Raw genomic sequence first — 20,082 nt, forward strand, 5'->3', positions numbered from 1 at the left:
AATGGGTTTTAACAACAATTCATACATCTTTTACCTTAAAATTATACTAATTTAAACTTTCCATGAACACCAAGTTATCACCAATCGCAATAACATCTATATTGAGATTTTCTAAAAATTGTTTAAATAATAACAGCTCAAATAATGATAAAATGAAGAGACATCGTAAAAATAATGCCAAAATCAGATTCAGACGATCAAAATCAGTGAGAGATATCCACTTTTGTTGCTCTTTTAGCTAAAATTACGACGTTATTAATTTTGGCCAGCTTTTTTCGATTTGGGACCACTGTGCGCCGCCGAGATGGGAGCCCGCCGACGCCTCTGGGAAAGGATAGGGAGGGGACGGGGAAAAACACCTTAACGCTACAGAGCGAAAAGGGCCCACTAAATAGCGAAACCAAGCATACGCAATTAATTTTCTACCAATTCTAGTAGATTTTCCTATGAGGAAGAAAAAACTATCGATCGAATCGGTAGATAAACCTAGTTTACAGTCCAGCCGCTGAGAGTTGTCCGATTACAGTTAGAAGGGTGTAGTTCTGGGTAGGGGGCAAGGCTGTCAGGTAAGAAAGAGAAACACCGACGTCACATGTAAACAAAAGGGTTCCATGAAGAAAGGAGCCATAAGGGACGACGAGCGTTAAGTACCCAAAGGAAGAAACTTTATTTTGGTGATTCGAAGAAAGGCCTTGTTCAGGTGTCTCAGTCTTGTTTCAGTGCTGCATAACAACGTTATATGATTAGGCGAGGGTGTAAGGTGCGTTTGATGGACAGCGATTGGCTGCAAACCGTGCTGGCGCAGGGTTCTCCCCCCCTCCTTTCGAACTGTCATTGGACAACTCTTTCCGGCTGGACTGTAGTGATGGAAAAATGTCGGTCGAAATCAATTTTTCGAGTTATCGATTTTTAATCGAAATGTAAACCTCGACTCTTCAACAAAAGTCGAAATTTGAACCAAAAGATCGATTGGTCTAAATAATCGACAGTTCTTTTGTTGAAAAAATTTCAACAAAAAAAAACAAAAAATTGCTTACTATTCATTCAAAAATAAATCGAAATACACATTTGAGCAGAAGAAAAAAATATCCTAAAAAACCTGCCAAATGCCTGAATTTTTAACAGTAAAAATTTACCAATGCACTCAAATAAAAATTTGCGGAACATCTCTCACATTAAAGTTTTGGGATCACCACTTGGAAGCATTAGGCTTCACTAAAACTTTTATGAAAGGTTAACTGATTTTAATGCTTTCTTAATTATCAAGGGTGTGCATTTCTAACTTTAACAGCCTAAGAGAGAAGTCTTTAACATATGACTGATGACGTTATGATAGGCCGGTGATGACGCTGCTGAGATGAAACGTAATGGTCAAGATCGAAGTTTAGAAAAAGAGTATGGTCGAAGCTCTAAGATCACGGCTGATCTATATCTTTCACTATTAAAACACGATTTTCGATTTTAATCGAAACTGATATTTTATCTCTAGCCTAGTGGGCAGAGCACTTAGGCGATGATCGAGGGATCCCTATTTCAAATTGAAGACCCCGGACACACCCAAGCAAAACCCTCAAAAAGCGAGGTAACCCAGTAAAATAAAACCAGCCCCCCAAGCCTGTTTCTGTGAAATTTACAAGCCTAAACTTCGAGATGATCGCTACCCTATCCTACCAAATCCTACCGTCGCGTGAAGTCATAGAGGAGTGGCCATAAAGGACAAAGATTGTCGTGTAACATGGAAGTTAGACCAATATTGATAGAAGATTGGCAATGAAAAAGGCTCAAATATTTACGTCTTTCACTACTCTAGGACAACAAATGAAACGTCCTTAAATCTTAACCAACCCACTACCCCGCAAGCCGCCTTAATAGGCGTATGGCAAAAGGTTGTTATGAGAAGAGCCATTTACATATAAAAGAAAAGGTTTTATAAGACACTACTACTTATTGTCAGATCTGGATATTATGTTAGTGTTGGTAAATTATTCTTTTTATTTGTGTTTGCCAAATAAGAGTACTAAATTTTTGGTTGAATTTCAGCCGCTGAACTATGACAATCACTTACATAAGTTCAAAAAAAGATATTGATGATTTATGAAAAAAGTTAAAAATCAATGTAAACAACATGAAAATTAGGGAAAAAATTGCAAATTATGTAAAAGAAAAAAATTCATGTACTACATAAATCTCACAACTATAACATTTGCAGTTTCCCTGAAACATTTAGCATAAAACTATGCAGCGTAATTCATAGTCGAGCGATTTTTGGAGTAGTTGGAGCAACAGAGCAAACCACGCACTCATATTATGCCGGGGAGAAATTTGGGCATCGTCATCTTTTGGAATAATGTACCTCAGTAACGGGTCGTATTCATGTTGAAAGGAAGGTAATCTATTATCGATAGTCATTTACCAGTATTACGCGAAGGTTGAAGCTTCTATCTAAAAAAAGTCACTTTAGACTTTTGTGGCATTTTTCGATTTCGGACTACTTTGCAGCGGTGCAATTTCGTCTCTACTCTATTCGACCGTTTTCAATTTTTTTCTTATCCATTGACTAATTGTCCCATTAAAATATTTTAACGATGAAACGTATTCTAGAAAAAAAACTCAATCATGCATCGAATAACAGTGCATGACTAAAAAATGATTTATTAGGAAATAAAAAAGCATTTAACATAAAGAGCACCAAAAATGCCTTGTCCCTTCCCTTTAAATGGTGGGTATTTGGAAAAAAATCCCCTTATTCCGTACTCGTTCGTTTAAAAAATCTATAGTTACTCTTACCGGGATTCTGATAGACTGCAACAATAGGACGGAGATAGGTTTTAAGCAAACAGCTGCTTCATACTGAGGTATCACGTAAAGACAAATGGAAGCAAATGGAACCTGCAGGGTATAAATATCTCTATTTATCAGAGGTTTATCATTGGTGAGATTTTAACGTAAAGGCACTTCCCATATCATAGGGGGGGAGGAACTCTTAATTGGAAAAAAGAGCTTTGCATTATCTGAGTCATTTCCGTAGAAATCAAAAGAGATGCGATCCTTTGAAAACATGCGCATTGTGTGTGGAGAACTTGCCGAACTTCGAAAAAATAGACATGATAGAAAGCTTTTCATCTTGCACAACGCGAAAAAACTAAGGACAAAGTAATCATTCGTTACAGAGTGATTATTTCGTGACCAAGTAGAAAGGCTCTGACGAGAAAGAAGGAAGATAAATTACCGAAGTCATAATTGGCTCATTTACTATTTTTTTTCCGATTTTGGTAGTGTTATAAAATCAATATTTACCCATGTTTATTTCGTTTTTCGATCAATCGCATACTTCTCTAGTCCTTAGTGGCGAATATTCAACAGTCTTAACCCTTTCACATATAAGGTGATGACGTCAATGAACCTCGTCGTGTGGGTCGCCGCGTCTCAGCTACTCTTGGGCCTCGTGCATCAATATGGGGTGTTTTGAAGTCGCATGCACTCTAATGAGAGATTTCTTTCTTCCTTGCACACTTCTCTCTGAACGAGCCAATGATCAGTAATTCGAATGACGTCACCAACTTATGAATAGTGGGGGACAAAAATTCGCTATATTTTAATTTTTGACTTTTGAGAAAATTGCTGAATAGTGATTGTGATATGAATTATTTGACAATATTCAGTTAATTATTTCAAAAAAATAATTAATTAAAACTTACAGGAAAAGGTCTATAATTGTATTTATTGATAATTGTTTTAAGAAAAGTCTTGGCTTAAATGAGCTTTTAAACATGGCTCTACGACAATTTTGAGAAGAGATATAAAGAATTAGACGATTCAATACCCATTTTTATATGAAATTAAAATTAAGATTTTAAAAATTGAATAAGAAATTGGTATAAAGTATTTTTCGATTTTTTAAATGAGAGGAGATTGCATAAAGAAATTCTTATATAAATCAGTATAGGAAAACACTAAGATATGAAACTGTTAGCATAAAAAGTTATTTTTGGAGTGAACTACGAAAAAATTCAATAACGATTTTGGAAATAATCACTTCAAACGCGGCATTCTATGTTGTACGGCACAGTGATCACGATATTTTTTGTGTGAATCACGAAAACATTCAATCAATATTTTGGATGTATAACTTCAAACGCGGCGTATTTAGTACTAAGGCACAGTGATCACCACACCCTCACTTAAGAAGATAACACTTAGATTGAGTTGCCCAATTGATAAATCGTGTATCTCACTTTACAAGTTATTTACTTACCTATGGATATCACAAGCGGTGAATAGTCTCCGTTGAGTCCTCAATATGATTTAAAGCCATAACGCGTCTTCAAGAACGAATTGTTTAACAAAAGAGTAGCAAAAACAAGTCCTATAGTGAAAATGGCCCACTGACCTGGAAGAAAAGGTGTTCCTGAAAGACTCCCATATTTGGTTCTGCATGCGTTCGAGACTTGGCACAATTATTCCGTGATTGGTTTCGACGGAATGAACCTTCTTCTTCCATTTCCCCACCCACTGATATCCGTGAACAGCTTTTGCGGTTCAAGGGAATCACTTCCCAACTTTCTATATAAATACTATACCTAGTTCTAATTGTAAGATTGGTACTACCGGTTATGAACGTATTGATGAAATATTGTTAAAGATGGGTTCTAAGCGGTCTTTGTCATTTACATAGTTTTCTTGTACCTGGTGCATTTAAGTTCTAAGGCCTCTAATTTTTTTCTAAGTGGCTACTCACCCGAAACTATGAGACTGGTGTTACGCCTCGACGTAATCTCCCTGCAAACGTACACATTTTTCTTAATATCGACACCGTGATTCCATGGCCGCGGTGAAGATTTTTTATGGGACTGTTTTGACCACTGGAAAATCGCCTTGAAGGTTTTGGTTTGTTGTCACTAGATGTCCTGCCTTGATGGACGCCTTTCGTCATATCCATAACTCCATCACTTCATGTCTTCTTTAACTGTCGATGGTGATAAAATGTTTCACACCATGATAATGCAGAAAAAGAATGATTACGCGCTGCTCGTATCAGGAAAACGTCGTAATTTCCAGTATCCGAAACAGTTCTCATCCTAGACGCTGCCGAAAGAGTCCAGTCAGTCCCACAGTTCAGCCATTTCTGCCACGTATTGATAAAAAAGTGCACGCTCGTTTAAAAAAAACACATATGTTTCTATTTGTTTCCAGTCTGGAGAAAAGCAATTGGAGGCCTTGGAACTTGAATGCACCTCGTAATTCGCCAGGCCCAGCTGATGTGTTGAATCCTTTCACTGTACATCTAGTTACTTTAAAGTATAGAGTGCATATGAATGTATTGTATCAATTTTCTGGACGAACAATAAATAACCCTTTTTAAATTTCAGACTCTATATTGTTATTTTTGAGGGAGAGATCCCGGGGATTGAGGAGAAGGCATTTTACACCTGTTCAGATTAAACGATGGCTTCAACCTTGGAAGAGCAAGCAAAGAGAAGAGGTATTAATCGTTTGGTCAGATTTAGAAACCTGTCAGCTGGTGTGCTTGAACAAATTTATGAAATTAGACTATTTAACGTTCAACGAATGGCTGGATTTATTAACGGCTCTCCGCGGGCGTGTATCGCTGCTGTATCGAGGATATCGACGGTACCTTTACGTCGTTGGCCAACATATATTACTGACTCGATGTTTTGTTCTTCTCATAGTATCAAAAAATTACGAGAGTTGGCCATATTCTGCCATGCAAATTCCATACCCACAGATTTGTTCATTGCATTGATGTTCATGTATCGTGTTACTTTCTCTGCGTACTGTCGTGGAAAATACAGCATTACATATACAGCAGTTACCTCTTCTGAAAAAAGAGCAGTTGTCCAGGCTGAAGGGTATTAATCTACATTTAACAGACACTGAATAATTATTCATTGCCTCAATGCTATCCTCTCCAATGAGTCTTTCTTGTATCTTAAAATTCTTCTAATCATACGTCATTCATTCCCATTTATTAGTATGTATTGCTGTAAATACATGAAATTTAAAATATTTATGTGAATACTTCACAAAAATAAGTTCACAAAAAAATGCAAAAATTAAATAAATTCGCTTCTGTGATTTCAAGTGAAACGAAATAAATGATAAATGAAAGTAAATTACCAGTTTGTAAGCATAAGATAATAATATTTCGATCTTTGCAGTCTATGCAAAGCGGTACGTGTGTAGCAACTTATAGTTAGTTCTGCCGTAAAACGATACGAGGGTGATGCGCCCGCCTCCATTGGGCTTCCCCCGCTCTTTTCAATGCAGGTCCACAGAGGGATAGGCGCGTTTCTAATTTTAAAATGTAGAAAAAAAGGCAGGGTCTTATGTACAAATTGAATTGGAATGTTCATGTACAAATTGAGGTCAGAGGACCTCTTTAAACACAACATTGGAAGTAATTACACTATCCTCTGCTAAACGCACATGATGACTCATACTTACGTATCAACAGGAGACTTGAATGTGGAATCAGCCGCATTTTGATAAAAGTTAATTAAAGAATGCGAGATATTGTCGCAAATGAACAAATGTATCAGTTTGTGCGCCGTTAACGTCAGGAATATTTACCGATTTTTTTTATTATTTAAAAACCAATTTTAGGAAACAATAGCAATATTTAGGAAGTAAGATATGCCGTTGCATGTTCTCTGATAAATTCTGTGCATTTTGGTACCTATTTGTAGAGTTTGGTTGCGTATAAGTTGAGAAAAAGGTATCTATAAAGTAGAAATAATATAGAGGATATGGCATTAAGAATGCGTTGCATCTTAACCTCCCAGTAGGGGCTTTCTCTAAATCGATAGCAAGTCTCATCGACGTTAAGACATCGTTAGCTTATCGAAAATCTTAACTAACGACAATTGGTTTTCTCTACGCTCGCTTAACGATAATTTCTCGATAGCACTAACGAAAAATGCCGATAGCCTATACGGGTGATTGAGATCACGTCTTAAGCTTATCGACGCACGCCATAATGTTTTTCGGTATCGGTTGCGCAATACGTGGTGAAGTTTAAATCTGCTACAACAAAGCGATAAAGGTTACTTTCGATACTTGGAAACTTTTAGGAACACTTTTGCGTAGGGAGAGGAAAGCATTAAAACGTTTTGCAGTAATCAATGATTATAAAAAGTGGCAACCGAGTCATAAGTTTTCGCGGGGGTACAAAAATGATGTTTTGAAGTAGATTTAAGAAAGTTACTCATCTTGTAAAAATTGTTGTGAAGATGATAGTTACAGATTCCAACTATAGTGCTTCGATTATTTTTACACTCGATAGTTTCCTTCGGCTAGATTGATGGTTCTTCACTTTTTAGGTAGGGAGCTAATCACTCACTCTTGAGGAAAGAGCAAATGTAATCAAGCGTCTAGTGCAGAGAAGACATTGACGCCTTTTATGGCATGCTAAAGCCACAGTTTATGGAAAATAGTTACGGCTTCCCTCTTTTACTCAGCACTCATTAGTCGTCAATTTTAATTTTTACAATCCTGTGAAACTAAGTCCCATCGAAAAATATGCCTGTGTTTGGATGGGTACATGCGTACACATATTTTAATATGATTTGCAGTTACTGATTGCAGTGATTTGCTATGCCTAATTGTGGCTACCAACGATTAACCTACGTCACGTTTGGCTTTTGTGTGCGTTTAATCAGTAAGTCGATGCCTCAACATGGTGGGCGACTATGAAAATATTTACATAACTTCCTTAAATACACCTATTTTTCTGTTTACTTTATTATGCCTATCTTCGCTTTGCGTAGAATATAATTATAAGTAACAACAACACTAACAACATTAACACTTCCATAATCATAACTCAAGAAATGGACACTAGAAAGCGTAAAGTATGATACTCGAGTTCACAATAACAACACTCGCGATGATTCCTTCCATTATATGCGCGTAATCTCGGTATTTTTTATCAACGAATTGATTTCAAATATCCCAAAATATGATGAAAGCGTCATAAAGGTTTTTAAATTGTATAATTACCCTTTTGGAAGTTGCGGACTTAAAGCGAACAACAAGGCAAACGATGTAAACAAGCCGTGGCTGAAGATGCAATCCGAAATTTACATTGTTACAATACTAATAAAAATAATTTTGTCACTACTAATCACGAAAGTAAAATTATTATAGGCGTAGGTGAACGAGTAAGTAGCAGACAAAGTCCTCTTCAAGATAATTTTACTTGAAAATTACGATACATAATGCACCAAAACTTGCCGATATTCTTCCATCGACGACTGCTGAATCCTTGAATATACACGATTATTTACACTACTTAATTTCCTCCTTCTTATATGGATCGTTCCTCATGGAAATATATTACGACACATTATAAAAAAACAATAAATACATCCACTGATCAAATAATACCCATTACTTTTCTCCATCATCTATTATTCTTTTCCAAATCGACCGGTGCGTTCTTTAGCAGCTTCTTGTTTATTTATGGTGACTATTTATTGTTTATTTGTGACCGTAGTTAGGCGTTGGTTCTTGATGCTACCGCACGAAAAAAAATCTAGGCATAGTGATTGGTTGAAAATTCTAGCCTCACTCGCAGGCGCCAATGGTGTGCTGTTTGCTATCGACGAGCTGTGGTCTTGTTTTGCAACGACGAGCTGTCGTTAAGGTGAGTTACAGAAACTCACTTTCGATAAAAGAGTGTCGTTGCAAAGAGGGACTTTCGTTAACAACAATTACAATTCGTTAACGACTTAAATAGAAAGCCCCTACAGAGTCGAGGAGACTCAGGGCCGTATTTATAGTCGTTTCCATGGAAGACTTCCACAAGTCTTCCATCCGGATGGCTTCCTGACGACTTCTCGAAATCGGTATTTATAAACCTCTTTTGGAAGACTTCCGACTGGGTGGCTTGTGGGTGTTATACATGGCAACGTTGCCAACGACAGGATAGAGATTTGTTTTTCGCCGTTCCATTGTTTCTAGCTTAACCGCTGGAAATGGCCAAGCGAATGTTGTTTATTTTCGGAAATAGAAAAGAATAGTTCGCTAGATGTGGGTGAAAACGGTTTGAGATCACAGGAAAATTGTAGGAAATATTAGAAAGAAGCAGTATCACGAGGAAAAATAAATCCGATTATCGTTTTGAGAAATAAATTCAACTGAATCAGCGAAGTTTCTTTTCATGACGAAAATCATTGTCCATAAAGGATAAATTGAAATAAAAGTAAGAGAAATGCGATTGATTGAGGTGAATAGATATGCAGCGAATATATTATTCTCCGTTAAACATCGCGGAAATATTTGTAGGTATTATGTATTCGTCAATTTCGTTAGCATTTTACGGTATTGCTTTTATTACAGTGTCAACAAAAATTACCAACGTGGTTTCGCGTGCTGAAGAAAGCAACTGGCGAATAAACCCTGATAGATAGTTAAGTAGTGAGGAATCGAAATGTCATTTGGAACCACATTACTTGTTGATTTTATGTTCCAACGTGCCAATCTATTACAGGTAACACAATGGTCAGCTGCTTGTTTTTTATTTATTGTTTCTCTTAAGTAGTTCTTTCTTTGACATACGTTAATGTTAAGTGGTAGATTTAAATGCCAGTCATTGTAACTTAAAATCCTTCAAAACTCACGAATATTCTCGAGTCAAATTCTTCGTTTTAGTTATATATTTCTCAAACAATTTATGTCGATCAGGGCCCTTTCGCCTTTACTAGTGCCATTTCTATCGGACAGTGGATATAACTGGCGTTCCCTGATCTGTATGAAATTTTTTCCTTGCGAATAAATGACATTCATGAGAGAAAAAAGTTCATGATAGCATTAATAATAATCTGGAATGGAATGCCAATCATGAAGGTAATGTAAATCAGCATTCTATCTTCATCATTAATGTACTGAGCCTTCAGCTTGATGTGTAGTAATTGAAAAGGAAATGTATAAATGATAAAGATGCAATTACCGAATTAAGCAAGAAATTAATTTTTTAAATAGTAAATGCAAGAGTAATGATAAAGCAATCGAAATATGCAATTTTGGTTAAGGATTAATTGCTTGCTGCTTATTTTGTTCATATCCATCCATTTATGATATTTTCAGCCCGAAATGTTTAGGAAGAAAGGTCTAAATTAGGGAAGACAGAATACAAAATTACATGCTGATTATCTTAAATGAAGAAGAGAAACTTTTCACTGGATGAAATGACAACCCAGAATTCTCATGTGCAAAAGCAAGTACATTGGAATCAGCAGCAAGAGAAATTCGAGAAGAGTGAGGAGCTCGCTGAAGCGCAAATTCATATTTCTGTTAGGAGAATTCTATACCTGATTTATTTTATATCAATTTTTTTTCCAATAAATTATTATTTAAATATTTGTTGTTGCCTATTCCATCAATTCAGAGGATATCTAATTTGAAATGAGGACACCAAGTTTGGAAATCATTGGCATGATAATGGTGGTAAAATGTAAATATTTATGGGGGAGTGAAGTGGCTATTTTGCCTATATTATATTATCATAATCATGCAAATTCTTCTGTGGCCCATATTCATCCTAATACAATGAATGAGATCCTATGTCAGATAATTAAAATTTCATTCAAAAATAGACCCACGATGAACAAAGTTAATATATGTTTGCTTCTTTTAAAATTGAGGTGGCCCTTAGATAAATTGTATGATGTAACCTTATGGGCTGATGATACAGGTTTAGAGAGATTTGCCTTTGGTAATGTGGTTAATAAGTCAAATTTTGTAGGAAATAGTGATGCAACCATTGATACTTATGAATCTTGACTAGTCCACAACCTAGGGTCTATTGACTCGAATCATTCAAAGTGACGTCCAGAGTTTAAAAAACTAGTTTTAAAAATTGAGTGCCTTAGTAGTAAGCTAATTGAATTAGAAGTACTAGCAGAGATGGAGAAACCTGAATTTATCTGTGTAAGTGAACATTGGATGAAAGAAATAGCCATAACAATACCAGGCTATGTTATTGGTGATTCCTTACGTTGGAAGGATCATCGTAATGGCATATTTATAGGTGTAAAATGTTCAGCAGTGTTTAGTAACGTGTCACATTTGGTGAAAAACCTAAATTCTGAACTGTTCTTTGAATGTGCTGCTGTAAAGTACACCATTGCCCATAGTGATGACATTTTTTTATCAGTATGCATATTACCCTGCTTGCTGCTTTAACAGCTTCTTGGAAAATTTAGATAATCTGTTGTACAATTTAACTAATCAAATGTCAAGGCCAACTGTTGTACTTGGTGACTTCAACTGCAATTTATTGAAGGATGGGTAGGAGAAAAGACAGTTTTTGCAAATGTCACAGTCCTATCATATGAAACCATTGGTAAAAAATCCAACAAGAGTTACTGCTGACACAGAAACACGTCTGATCAATGTTTTTCTGATTATAATGAAGTCAATATTATTACTAAAGTATTTCACCCAGTATTATCAGATCATTCGGCTATAGTATCTATTTTCCATGTGCATGACGAGCATCATCAGGCAAAAACACTAAGAAAATATAGGTTCTTCAATGAGCGTAGTTCGAATTATTTTTGTGTCCTGTTGAATCAAGAAGATTGAAAGGCATGTATAGTAAAAGATCTTTAAATGATAGCTAAAACAAATATTTATATAGATTTAAGTATTACTTCGATTTAGCTTTTCCACTGCAGTCAGAGCAATCCAGGAGGGATAACACCAAAAATTGGGTTATTACTGAAATCTAAAAATTATATAGATAGGGTGCTAAAAATGTTGTGTATGCAAATTCAGTCCAATAAAGATGATGGGTTGCAACATCAGTATTCTCTCCTTAAGAAATATTTTTAATATCTATTGAAAAAAAAAACAAAAAGGTAATATGTAATGACCTAAGGTTTCGAAATACCTCACACTATTCTAAAGTAGCTGGGGGATCTCAATACCAACACCGTCATAATGCCTGACCAAGTCACTGATAATCAAGAGAAAACTACAACAAACCCAGTTGTGCTATCCAATGCATTTAATTGCATGTTCTTGCACCTTTACTAGACAGCCCATTCCACCCAAATAAGAGCTACTCGGGTAAACTATAAGATATGTTGCCCCATGTACTTCAACTGTGCTTAGAGAGTGAACTGGGCTCCTATTTTACCAGGATAGGCAAGAAAAAGTTTGCTGAACTAGATAGAATAATGGGAAATACAATTAAAGAATGTGGGTCCCTCATAATTAAGACCTTTACTATCAGTCCCTGGAGATGAATAGTGAAATTAAGGTAATGGGAATATTTTTTTGATTTATGCAAAGCCTTCGATGCTGTGATTCATGTCATATTACTTAATAATGTGAATCAATAAGTATAATGGGTGTTCAATTAAATTGGCTTATAACATATCTTCATGAAAGAAAACAGGGTAGCCTACTGGAAAATGGGACTATCTATTTCTCCTCTATGTTAGAGGATAAAAAAGTTTTACCATAGGGGTCTGTGTTGGGTCCTTTGCTGTTTTTAAATATTTATCAATGATTTACCGAATAAAATTGTAACTTCCAACATAAAGTTTATTATGTATGCAGATATTGTAACCATTTCATAAAAAATTAAAATTGTTAGCATGATAATTATGCCTGTAAAAATATAATGCATGCAAACATGGTGTGATGACAATGAACTAAAGTTAAATGATGATCAAACCAAGGTGTATTGTTTTCTGTTAAGCACAGCCTCAAGGAAAATGATCTGCTGTGGTGCAAAAATAATAATTTGAATAATGTGGAATGTGTAAAACTTCTTGAAATTTATTAATTAGTAATTCGAAGTGGGATGCACATAGAGCACACTTGTGTTAAAAAGTGAAACCAATATTTTACCAAATTTCAATACTAAAGCACATTGCAAGCCAGTACGTTCTGACAACCCCATAATATTGCTTATTCTACTCTGGGATGTCATATGGTATCGTGATATGAGGATCTTCCTCACTACTTACCGATTTGTTCATCTTATAAAAGAAGTTTGTGGGAAGTATGTGCAGATGAAAGTATTGTGCTTATTGTTGCCCTTTCTTCTAAAGCCTTGAAATACTTACTGCAACTTGTATAAAAAGCATATTGCCAATTGTATTAGGAACAATAGCTTCTATTCATATGAAACCAGGAGATGTAATTCTGGTCAAATTCTCAAACTTTACCCTGCAATCTATAAGGCCTGAGTTCATGAGTATGAAATTGTACAACAAATTACCTGCATCCATTAAAAATATAAGTAGTGTTAACCTTTTTAAAAAGACAGTTTCAGCATATTTACTAGAGAAGTGTTTTTGTAGGGTAAAAGAATATCTATACAGTGAATTGTAACATTTCCTTCATAAATATATTTTCTTTTGACAGGCCCTATACACTTGATATCGTGTATCATGATGTATTAAGTCCTCTGGGAAACAAATAATAATAATAATAATTATTAATGAAATACTACGGCATAATTCGTCATGTATGATGAGTTTGTTAAGGAGTTTCCATTTATTCTGCCAGTCAGTCAGTCTGTAGTCTTGTTTTATTGCCTCTTAAATAACATTTTTAAACTGTAACTAAAATTTTCTGAAACTGCACATAATAAAATATATTAAGTTCAAGCTGAGATACACTGATAGGATTGGCAATTCATTAATAACACGGTGGGAAGTATTTTTAAAATTGCAGACGTCAAACGAAACATATTTGCCATAGCTAGCAAGTATATTAATCAATTTCATAAAACCCATAAAAATGAAGTACTAACTAAGGAAAATAAATTAAATTAATTGACGTTTACCGTTTGACACCGGTGATGTTTTGGAAACTATCACTTTTGGCCACGTTTATATTCAAATTGACATAACAAACGTAAATAGTAGACATTAGAAACAAGAAAACACTTTCGCCATGTATTTTAGCACCATTTATTATTATGTCTGTCAATAATTCTTAACAGATAACACTCGCGATGTCGGGTAGTTCTTGCTATGCATTAATGCACCTAAGTCATGATACGTAGCACTATTTCAACCACGATTCCACCGAAATTTTCTGTTGAAAACTAGTACCGTCACATAAACTTGTGATCACAACTCGTACGAAGAAATTCGGAAGGATTATGAGCATCAAGAAGGAAATAAACTTGCAATCCTGCGTAATGACACGTCATTCCCTCAAAAAATTCTTCCGTCGACTCTGCATCGTCCTGAAGAGTATCAAAAGGGTGTAAACGGAGGTTTCTGGAATTGTTTGGTGACCTATTTCATGAACGGGAATATATCTGCATCCTAAAGATAGAAACAAAATAATTTTTACACCGTGAAGAAACTACTATTAACATTTAAACTATACCGCAGGAATACTTAAGCATATGGTATCATATGAATCATAATAATAGCTAATAAGGTATAAATAAGTATACATAACTTCAAGAGAGCACTACAGAAGCAACTGAGCCTGAAAAACATTACACAATAAAACAGAGATTCATCTTCATCTCAAACTAATGTAGTTCCTGCTTCCACCACTTCACGATTATGTCGCAGGGCAAGCTTGAATCCTCACCCAGCTTGTTGTGACAATGGGTGTATTCCAGAAGGTTACTATGCGTCTATAAATACCGATTTCGTACTTGGAAGACATGTGGAAGCGTTCTATCGTTAGAAGGCTCCCAGAAGCGGACTATAAATACGGCCCTCAGTTGGTGGTATGGCTATTGTTGATTTCGTCGGGAAGAATGGAATGGGCAGAATCGAATGTGAATGATCTAATGGGAATAACCTAATGGGCATAATCAAATGGTAATAATCGAATGAGGAGAATTGCATGAGAATAATAGGAAAGGAAGAACCATTAACTGATTTGCCACGTTTCAAGATTTTGGGACAGGGTGGTGAAAGAAGCAATGGAAATCCTCCTGACGAAAAATAAATTGTAACCGAGACTAAGCAGCCAACTCAATGTTTACGTGCTTCCAGGGACGTAACTATATAGGAGTAAAGATCTTAGGTGGGGGGGGGCAAATATCATTTTAAACCGATAATGTAAATTCAAGAGCAGTTTATTTCCCGAAGAGTTGATGGATTCAGTATATCGTTTATTTCTACGATCGATATGAGACTATAATGGCAGCATTAGGACTTACTAATAGGTTAGCTAACTGGTAGTGTAGCTAACTAATTTATGCATTCCGTAATGCATGTTTCTGAATTTTCCTAATATTTATTTCTAACAGCATGTTTTGCATTTTCTAGCTTCATAGGCAGATTGCCTTCATTTAATGTTTGGAAGGAAATTTCTTAGCTTTTCTACAAAAGCTAAGAAATTTCCTTCCAAACATTAAATATGGAATTCTACAAAGTAAAGGCCTCAACAATTCAGTGCAGATTGCCTTCATGACTAGTTGGAAAGTTTTGCCTTTGCATGAATGTGGAAGCATAATTTGTTGGTATATGTAACATTTTCATGACCTCCGCGTGGTGTGCATGTGGGAATTCTATCGCATGCTGCATGCTGGTGATTGATCACCCCCTGCCAAACACTCTATAGGTGGCTCGCAGTGTATTATGTAGATGTATACAGTTACCTTGACATTGGGCAAAATCCGCGAAGCACCGACACATCAGCGTCGTCGCCCGATAGTCACGGACGAGTCGCTACTTTTTGATTGCAGATCTCGTAACGGACGCGTGCGAACACGATACGCAGCGTGAATCACTTAGCGATACGCGAGCAACGGGTAGATTGAATACGATGATCGAACACTCCGGAGAAGAGGATGGAAATAGTTTGCTATCGATTATAGCTACAGTAAACAACAACTGGAAAAATCCAAAAGGATTAAAATACACGACTCCCAATAGGGTGGTTTCCTATTATTTTTTTATTGCCTAAATCGAAACATTATTACCACTGGAGTACGTATTTCACGCTTTTAGATTTTAAAATGACGATATCTATTTTTCGCGATTAAATTAAAAGTGAAAAATTTCAAGCGCGCGAAAACGCGACGGCTAAGTATGAATGCCGGGAAAACTACGTGTGACGTCGTTCTGGTTCCCGCTGCCGCAAGTGAGGTGACCTTGGGGCGAGGATTTGAGCGCCTCTGCGACGCAGGATGCTAGCAGGTAGCAGAGTACCATGCTAGCTGGTAGCGCTTGACTTAAATAAGGATTATTAATAACCTATCAAAAGAAGAAAACTTTCCGACATTAGGCAGTTTTAATAGGTGATAATTAAGACATGTTTCCCTGAGCTCTGTGTCTCATGCATGCATTGGTAACCCCAGACGATGTAAAACTCCTGTCTACTCGTATAGAAACTAGGTCCGTGTGATGTCACGTGAAGTGGCATCGCATGGACGCCAATCTGGCCTTTTTCAAATGAGGTTAAAATTGACCATTAACATTCGTCTGAACGGGGATTTCTAAAACCAAATAATTTGTATATTATGAATACAGTAATGGTGGGTAACGAATCGCAATCAATGCCTTTCGCTTTCTTTGATGAAGGAAACTACCCTATTGTTTATAGGTTGAATAGGGCTTGAATTATTGTGATCGCCAATTGTTAGTTGTTGTTGAAACCTCTTAATGTAAAGGCATCATTGAGCTGTTTTGCGGGGTATTTGAGATAAATGAAATGAAAATAAAATGTGATTGATAAGGATATCGTACCGTCCGCCCATTCAGTAAAAAATGGAATAATATGCATTTAGTTTATAGCTCTTTGCTGTTCCAGAAATTTACTGTGGCCAAGAATTTTTTTAATTCTCAAATATTGAGAATTTTCCCTGGTCGCGCGTTTCCATGCAAAGCAAAATTAAACATATTTAAGATTTTCTTTACGTTTTAGTTTAGATATTATTTGGGGATTCGAGTACAATTTTTTGTATTGTAGTAGTGTCTTTTTTGACTACGTATCAATAATCAATCAAATAATGGCCTACAAATGTTATAACAGAAACATATTCTGCCCCCTTGAATATGAAAGCGGCTTTCATGGCAGGAGGGAGACTTACTTACAGAATGATTGAGTCATAAATTGCTAAAGTCGCAATTTCTGTTTCGATGCATCCAATTACAACTGCTGTAACAACACAATGGGATGTCATATTTTTTAACCATCATAAGAAGGCTACTACATAAGAGTGGCTGAACCTAAAGAAGAAAATTATGGTACTCTCGGACTCGAAGTTATCTGTAGACCTAGGTACCCGAATCAGTGAAATCAGTGAAGTAATTGTCGATTATACCTCGTTCAGACTACGATTGTTCCAGAACGCCCTCTAGTGCTGACATTTAAAGTGAACGAGAAATTGACGGTTAGCAAAGCTGTTGAGGTAGGTAGGGTCAGGATTTGACTGTGTTAATCGTGTATTCAACGAATAATTTTCTTCCGCCCATATTCTCCCTTCCTGGGAAAAAATCCATGAAAAAAATAGAGCGAAGTGAGCTTCATGAACTTTTCGTCTTTCTCCTGTCGCTTCCTTTTCCGGACTCGCAGCGCCTAACCATCGTTAAGTGGCAACGTTCGGAACTACGGTAACTATTGTCAGGACACGCATTCACACAGCTAGTTCGGCCAAATATCGTTAGGACGATCGCTCGGAAGATCGTAATCTGAACGGGGCATTACGAGCTAGTAAAGATTACAACGAAAGTAACGATTCTTCTTTCATCGTGAGGACAAAATAGAAATTTAAAAACATTGATGGTTTGAGGCGTGACTTGGTGAAACTTGAAATACAAATAAAAATCACGTTTCGTAAAAATTACAGCACGATTAATCCGATTACTTATACTCGACTACTTACTGAAAATGAGTGTAAGACTCTCGGAAAGAGTACGCTGCCTTGCACTCTGGCCCTGCAATAGGCCTAGGTAAATCAGTAAAATCAGTAAAGTTATCGTCAATTACGAGTTAAAGACGATTGAAAAAAAATAAAGATTCCCTTTCACCGTAAGGAGTAAATTACAAATAAATATTACATTTCGTAAAAATTAATCGTTACCAGGATATATTACTGCAAAAGAAATCAATACCAGTAATCCGATTACCTTTATTCGATTTACTTACCAACTTTGCCGGCCTCGGTGGCGGCGGGGTAACGTTCTCGCCTGCCAAACAAGAGGTCGCGGGTTCGAGTCCCGCCTGGGTAGGTTTCCCCGGTCCAGGTCGTTTGTGTACGTTTACTTGTTACATTTGTTGAACACCGCGGTGTAAAACGGCCAATAAGAGCTGTATCCGGTGGTTAGAGAATAAAATAAAATAAAAAATAAAAACAAATGAATACACCAAATATCTCCGCCCTACTGTACCCACATTTAGTGAAACACTCGTGCTTCCGGAATATTTTATTGCTCCTCTAAGCTCAAAGAGAAAGCACACGGAAAAAATATTTGTTAAAAACTATCCAACTGGAATGATAGGGAGTAGTTTTGCTAAAAATACTCAAACTTTGAAGCAAATAATAAAACACTTAATTAATTTTATGAAACGTTCTTCATAAATTTTATCGAACATTTTGATATTTCATAATTTGGCCAATTGTAGGAAAGAATTAGGTAAACGTAACAGAGTAAATTCTATACGCTTCAGAGTTTCCTAAATTTCATCCAAGTGATGATTAATTATACGAAAGTGCTTGCTTGTTTGAAAACAATTATCAACTCTATCGTTTGGTTTGATAAAATTTATTAATCGTTTTGCGTGATCTATCGAACAGACTGCCGTTCCTGTTTTGTTTATGCCAATACACAATTGCTCTTGAAACTTGCTAAACAAAATTTTTTTACATGATTTTATTTCTATTATTTGTAATGGTGAGAACGTTTTAATTTCGGTTAAGGTTCATTTTTCTGTTTTTTTTTCTGTATCAATGTGCTATGTTATACGTAAGCTGGTGCATCAAAGACACTGAATACTAGGATACGTAGGATAAGTGCAATTACAGGAATTTCACATTTAATTACATTTATTAGTGCACTAATTTAATTTTTTCGTGTTTTCGACTTGCGCACATTCCGATGGGGCAATCACATATATTATGCGGAAAGGTCTTTTTCTGTCATTCCATATATGCTTCGTTAATACTACAACCACCGTGATAAATAAGGTATCATTTTAAATGTCGAATCACCGGCATCTGACGAAAAATACAATCACAAATTATACTATTTATCTATACTTTGACTTAAAAGTTTTGCTTTTTCAATGTCGATTACTCACTAGAGGTAAATCGTCTCTTCGTATTTTTTTTTATTCTAAACTTCAAAAAGCCGACCGTGTCTTCCTAAAAACTACGAGAAAACAATTCCCAGTCAAAGTGACCTTTGCAATGACAATTAATAAAACACAGGATCAGACTTTTCAGGGAGCAGGATTGTAGCTGCCAGAACCTGCTTTTTTCGCATGGACAGTTGTATGTGGTATTTTCTGGAGTTCGCACTTTCCGTGATATTTGTTTATGTCAAAGAAACTCATAACCAAAAAGTTACAGACGACAACATTGTTACTTCTAATATGGTCTTTAAAGAGGGTTTGTGAATTAAGTGCGACGTCATGATTGTTTATACTGGTACCAAAATCTCTTGCCTGCATTGTATTCATATGTTTTGTATATTTTTTCCAGAAAACAAGTATAAAGAAAGTACATGATGATACAACTTCTTCTCTACTTAAAACCCAATCACACCGTTTCCTTGTACTTATTCGCGTGAAAATGCGAAATTTTCGCGCGGGTTAAATAGCCTGCTCTAAAACGGAAGCGGTGAGTAATTCATCGGTGGTCACTTCACGACGGCCTTCCACTGCAACCGCCGCATTTGAACTTACGTAAATCCCAAACTTACGTAAGGCCGCGTTTAGAGGACACGCAGTCGTCTTCCGGTGTCTCAACGTAACTTCCAATTTCCGCCTATCTAAACTCTTCTCGCATTCACGGGAACCTTCAATGGCGAGGTCGTCTCGCCCACTCGCAAAATTTTTGCATACTCGAGTTGCGAAACGAATGTGATTAAAAAAAAAAAAAAGACGGAGGACGCAGACAATGGG

The 20,082-nt window shown here is 36.2% G+C and overlaps 2 protein-coding genes across 2 annotated transcripts in view; both read right to left on the minus strand.

Annotated features, from left to right (window-relative positions):
- The window catches only part of LOC124165339 (cell death abnormality protein 1-like), a 44,060-nt gene extending 41,193 nt beyond the window's left edge, over positions 1-2,867 (minus strand). Inside the window, exon 1 of the mRNA XM_046542697.1 lies at positions 2,788-2,867. The gene's annotated coding sequence lies outside the window, so the exon portion shown is untranslated. The remainder of the gene's footprint in view (positions 1-2,787) is intronic.
- Positions 2,868-14,455: 11,588 nt separating this feature from the next.
- LOC124164935 overlaps positions 14,456-20,082 on the minus strand; it is a 64,356-nt gene continuing 58,729 nt past the window's right edge. Inside the window, exon 2 of the mRNA XM_046542173.1 lies at positions 14,456-14,484. Coding sequence (XP_046398129.1) covers positions 14,456-14,484 — 29 coding nt within the window. The remainder of the gene's footprint in view (positions 14,485-20,082) is intronic.

The sequence above is a fragment of the Ischnura elegans genome, chromosome 9, assembly GCF_921293095.1.
Source record: "Ischnura elegans chromosome 9, ioIscEleg1.1, whole genome shotgun sequence".
Taxonomy (NCBI): domain Eukaryota; kingdom Metazoa; phylum Arthropoda; class Insecta; order Odonata; family Coenagrionidae; genus Ischnura; species Ischnura elegans.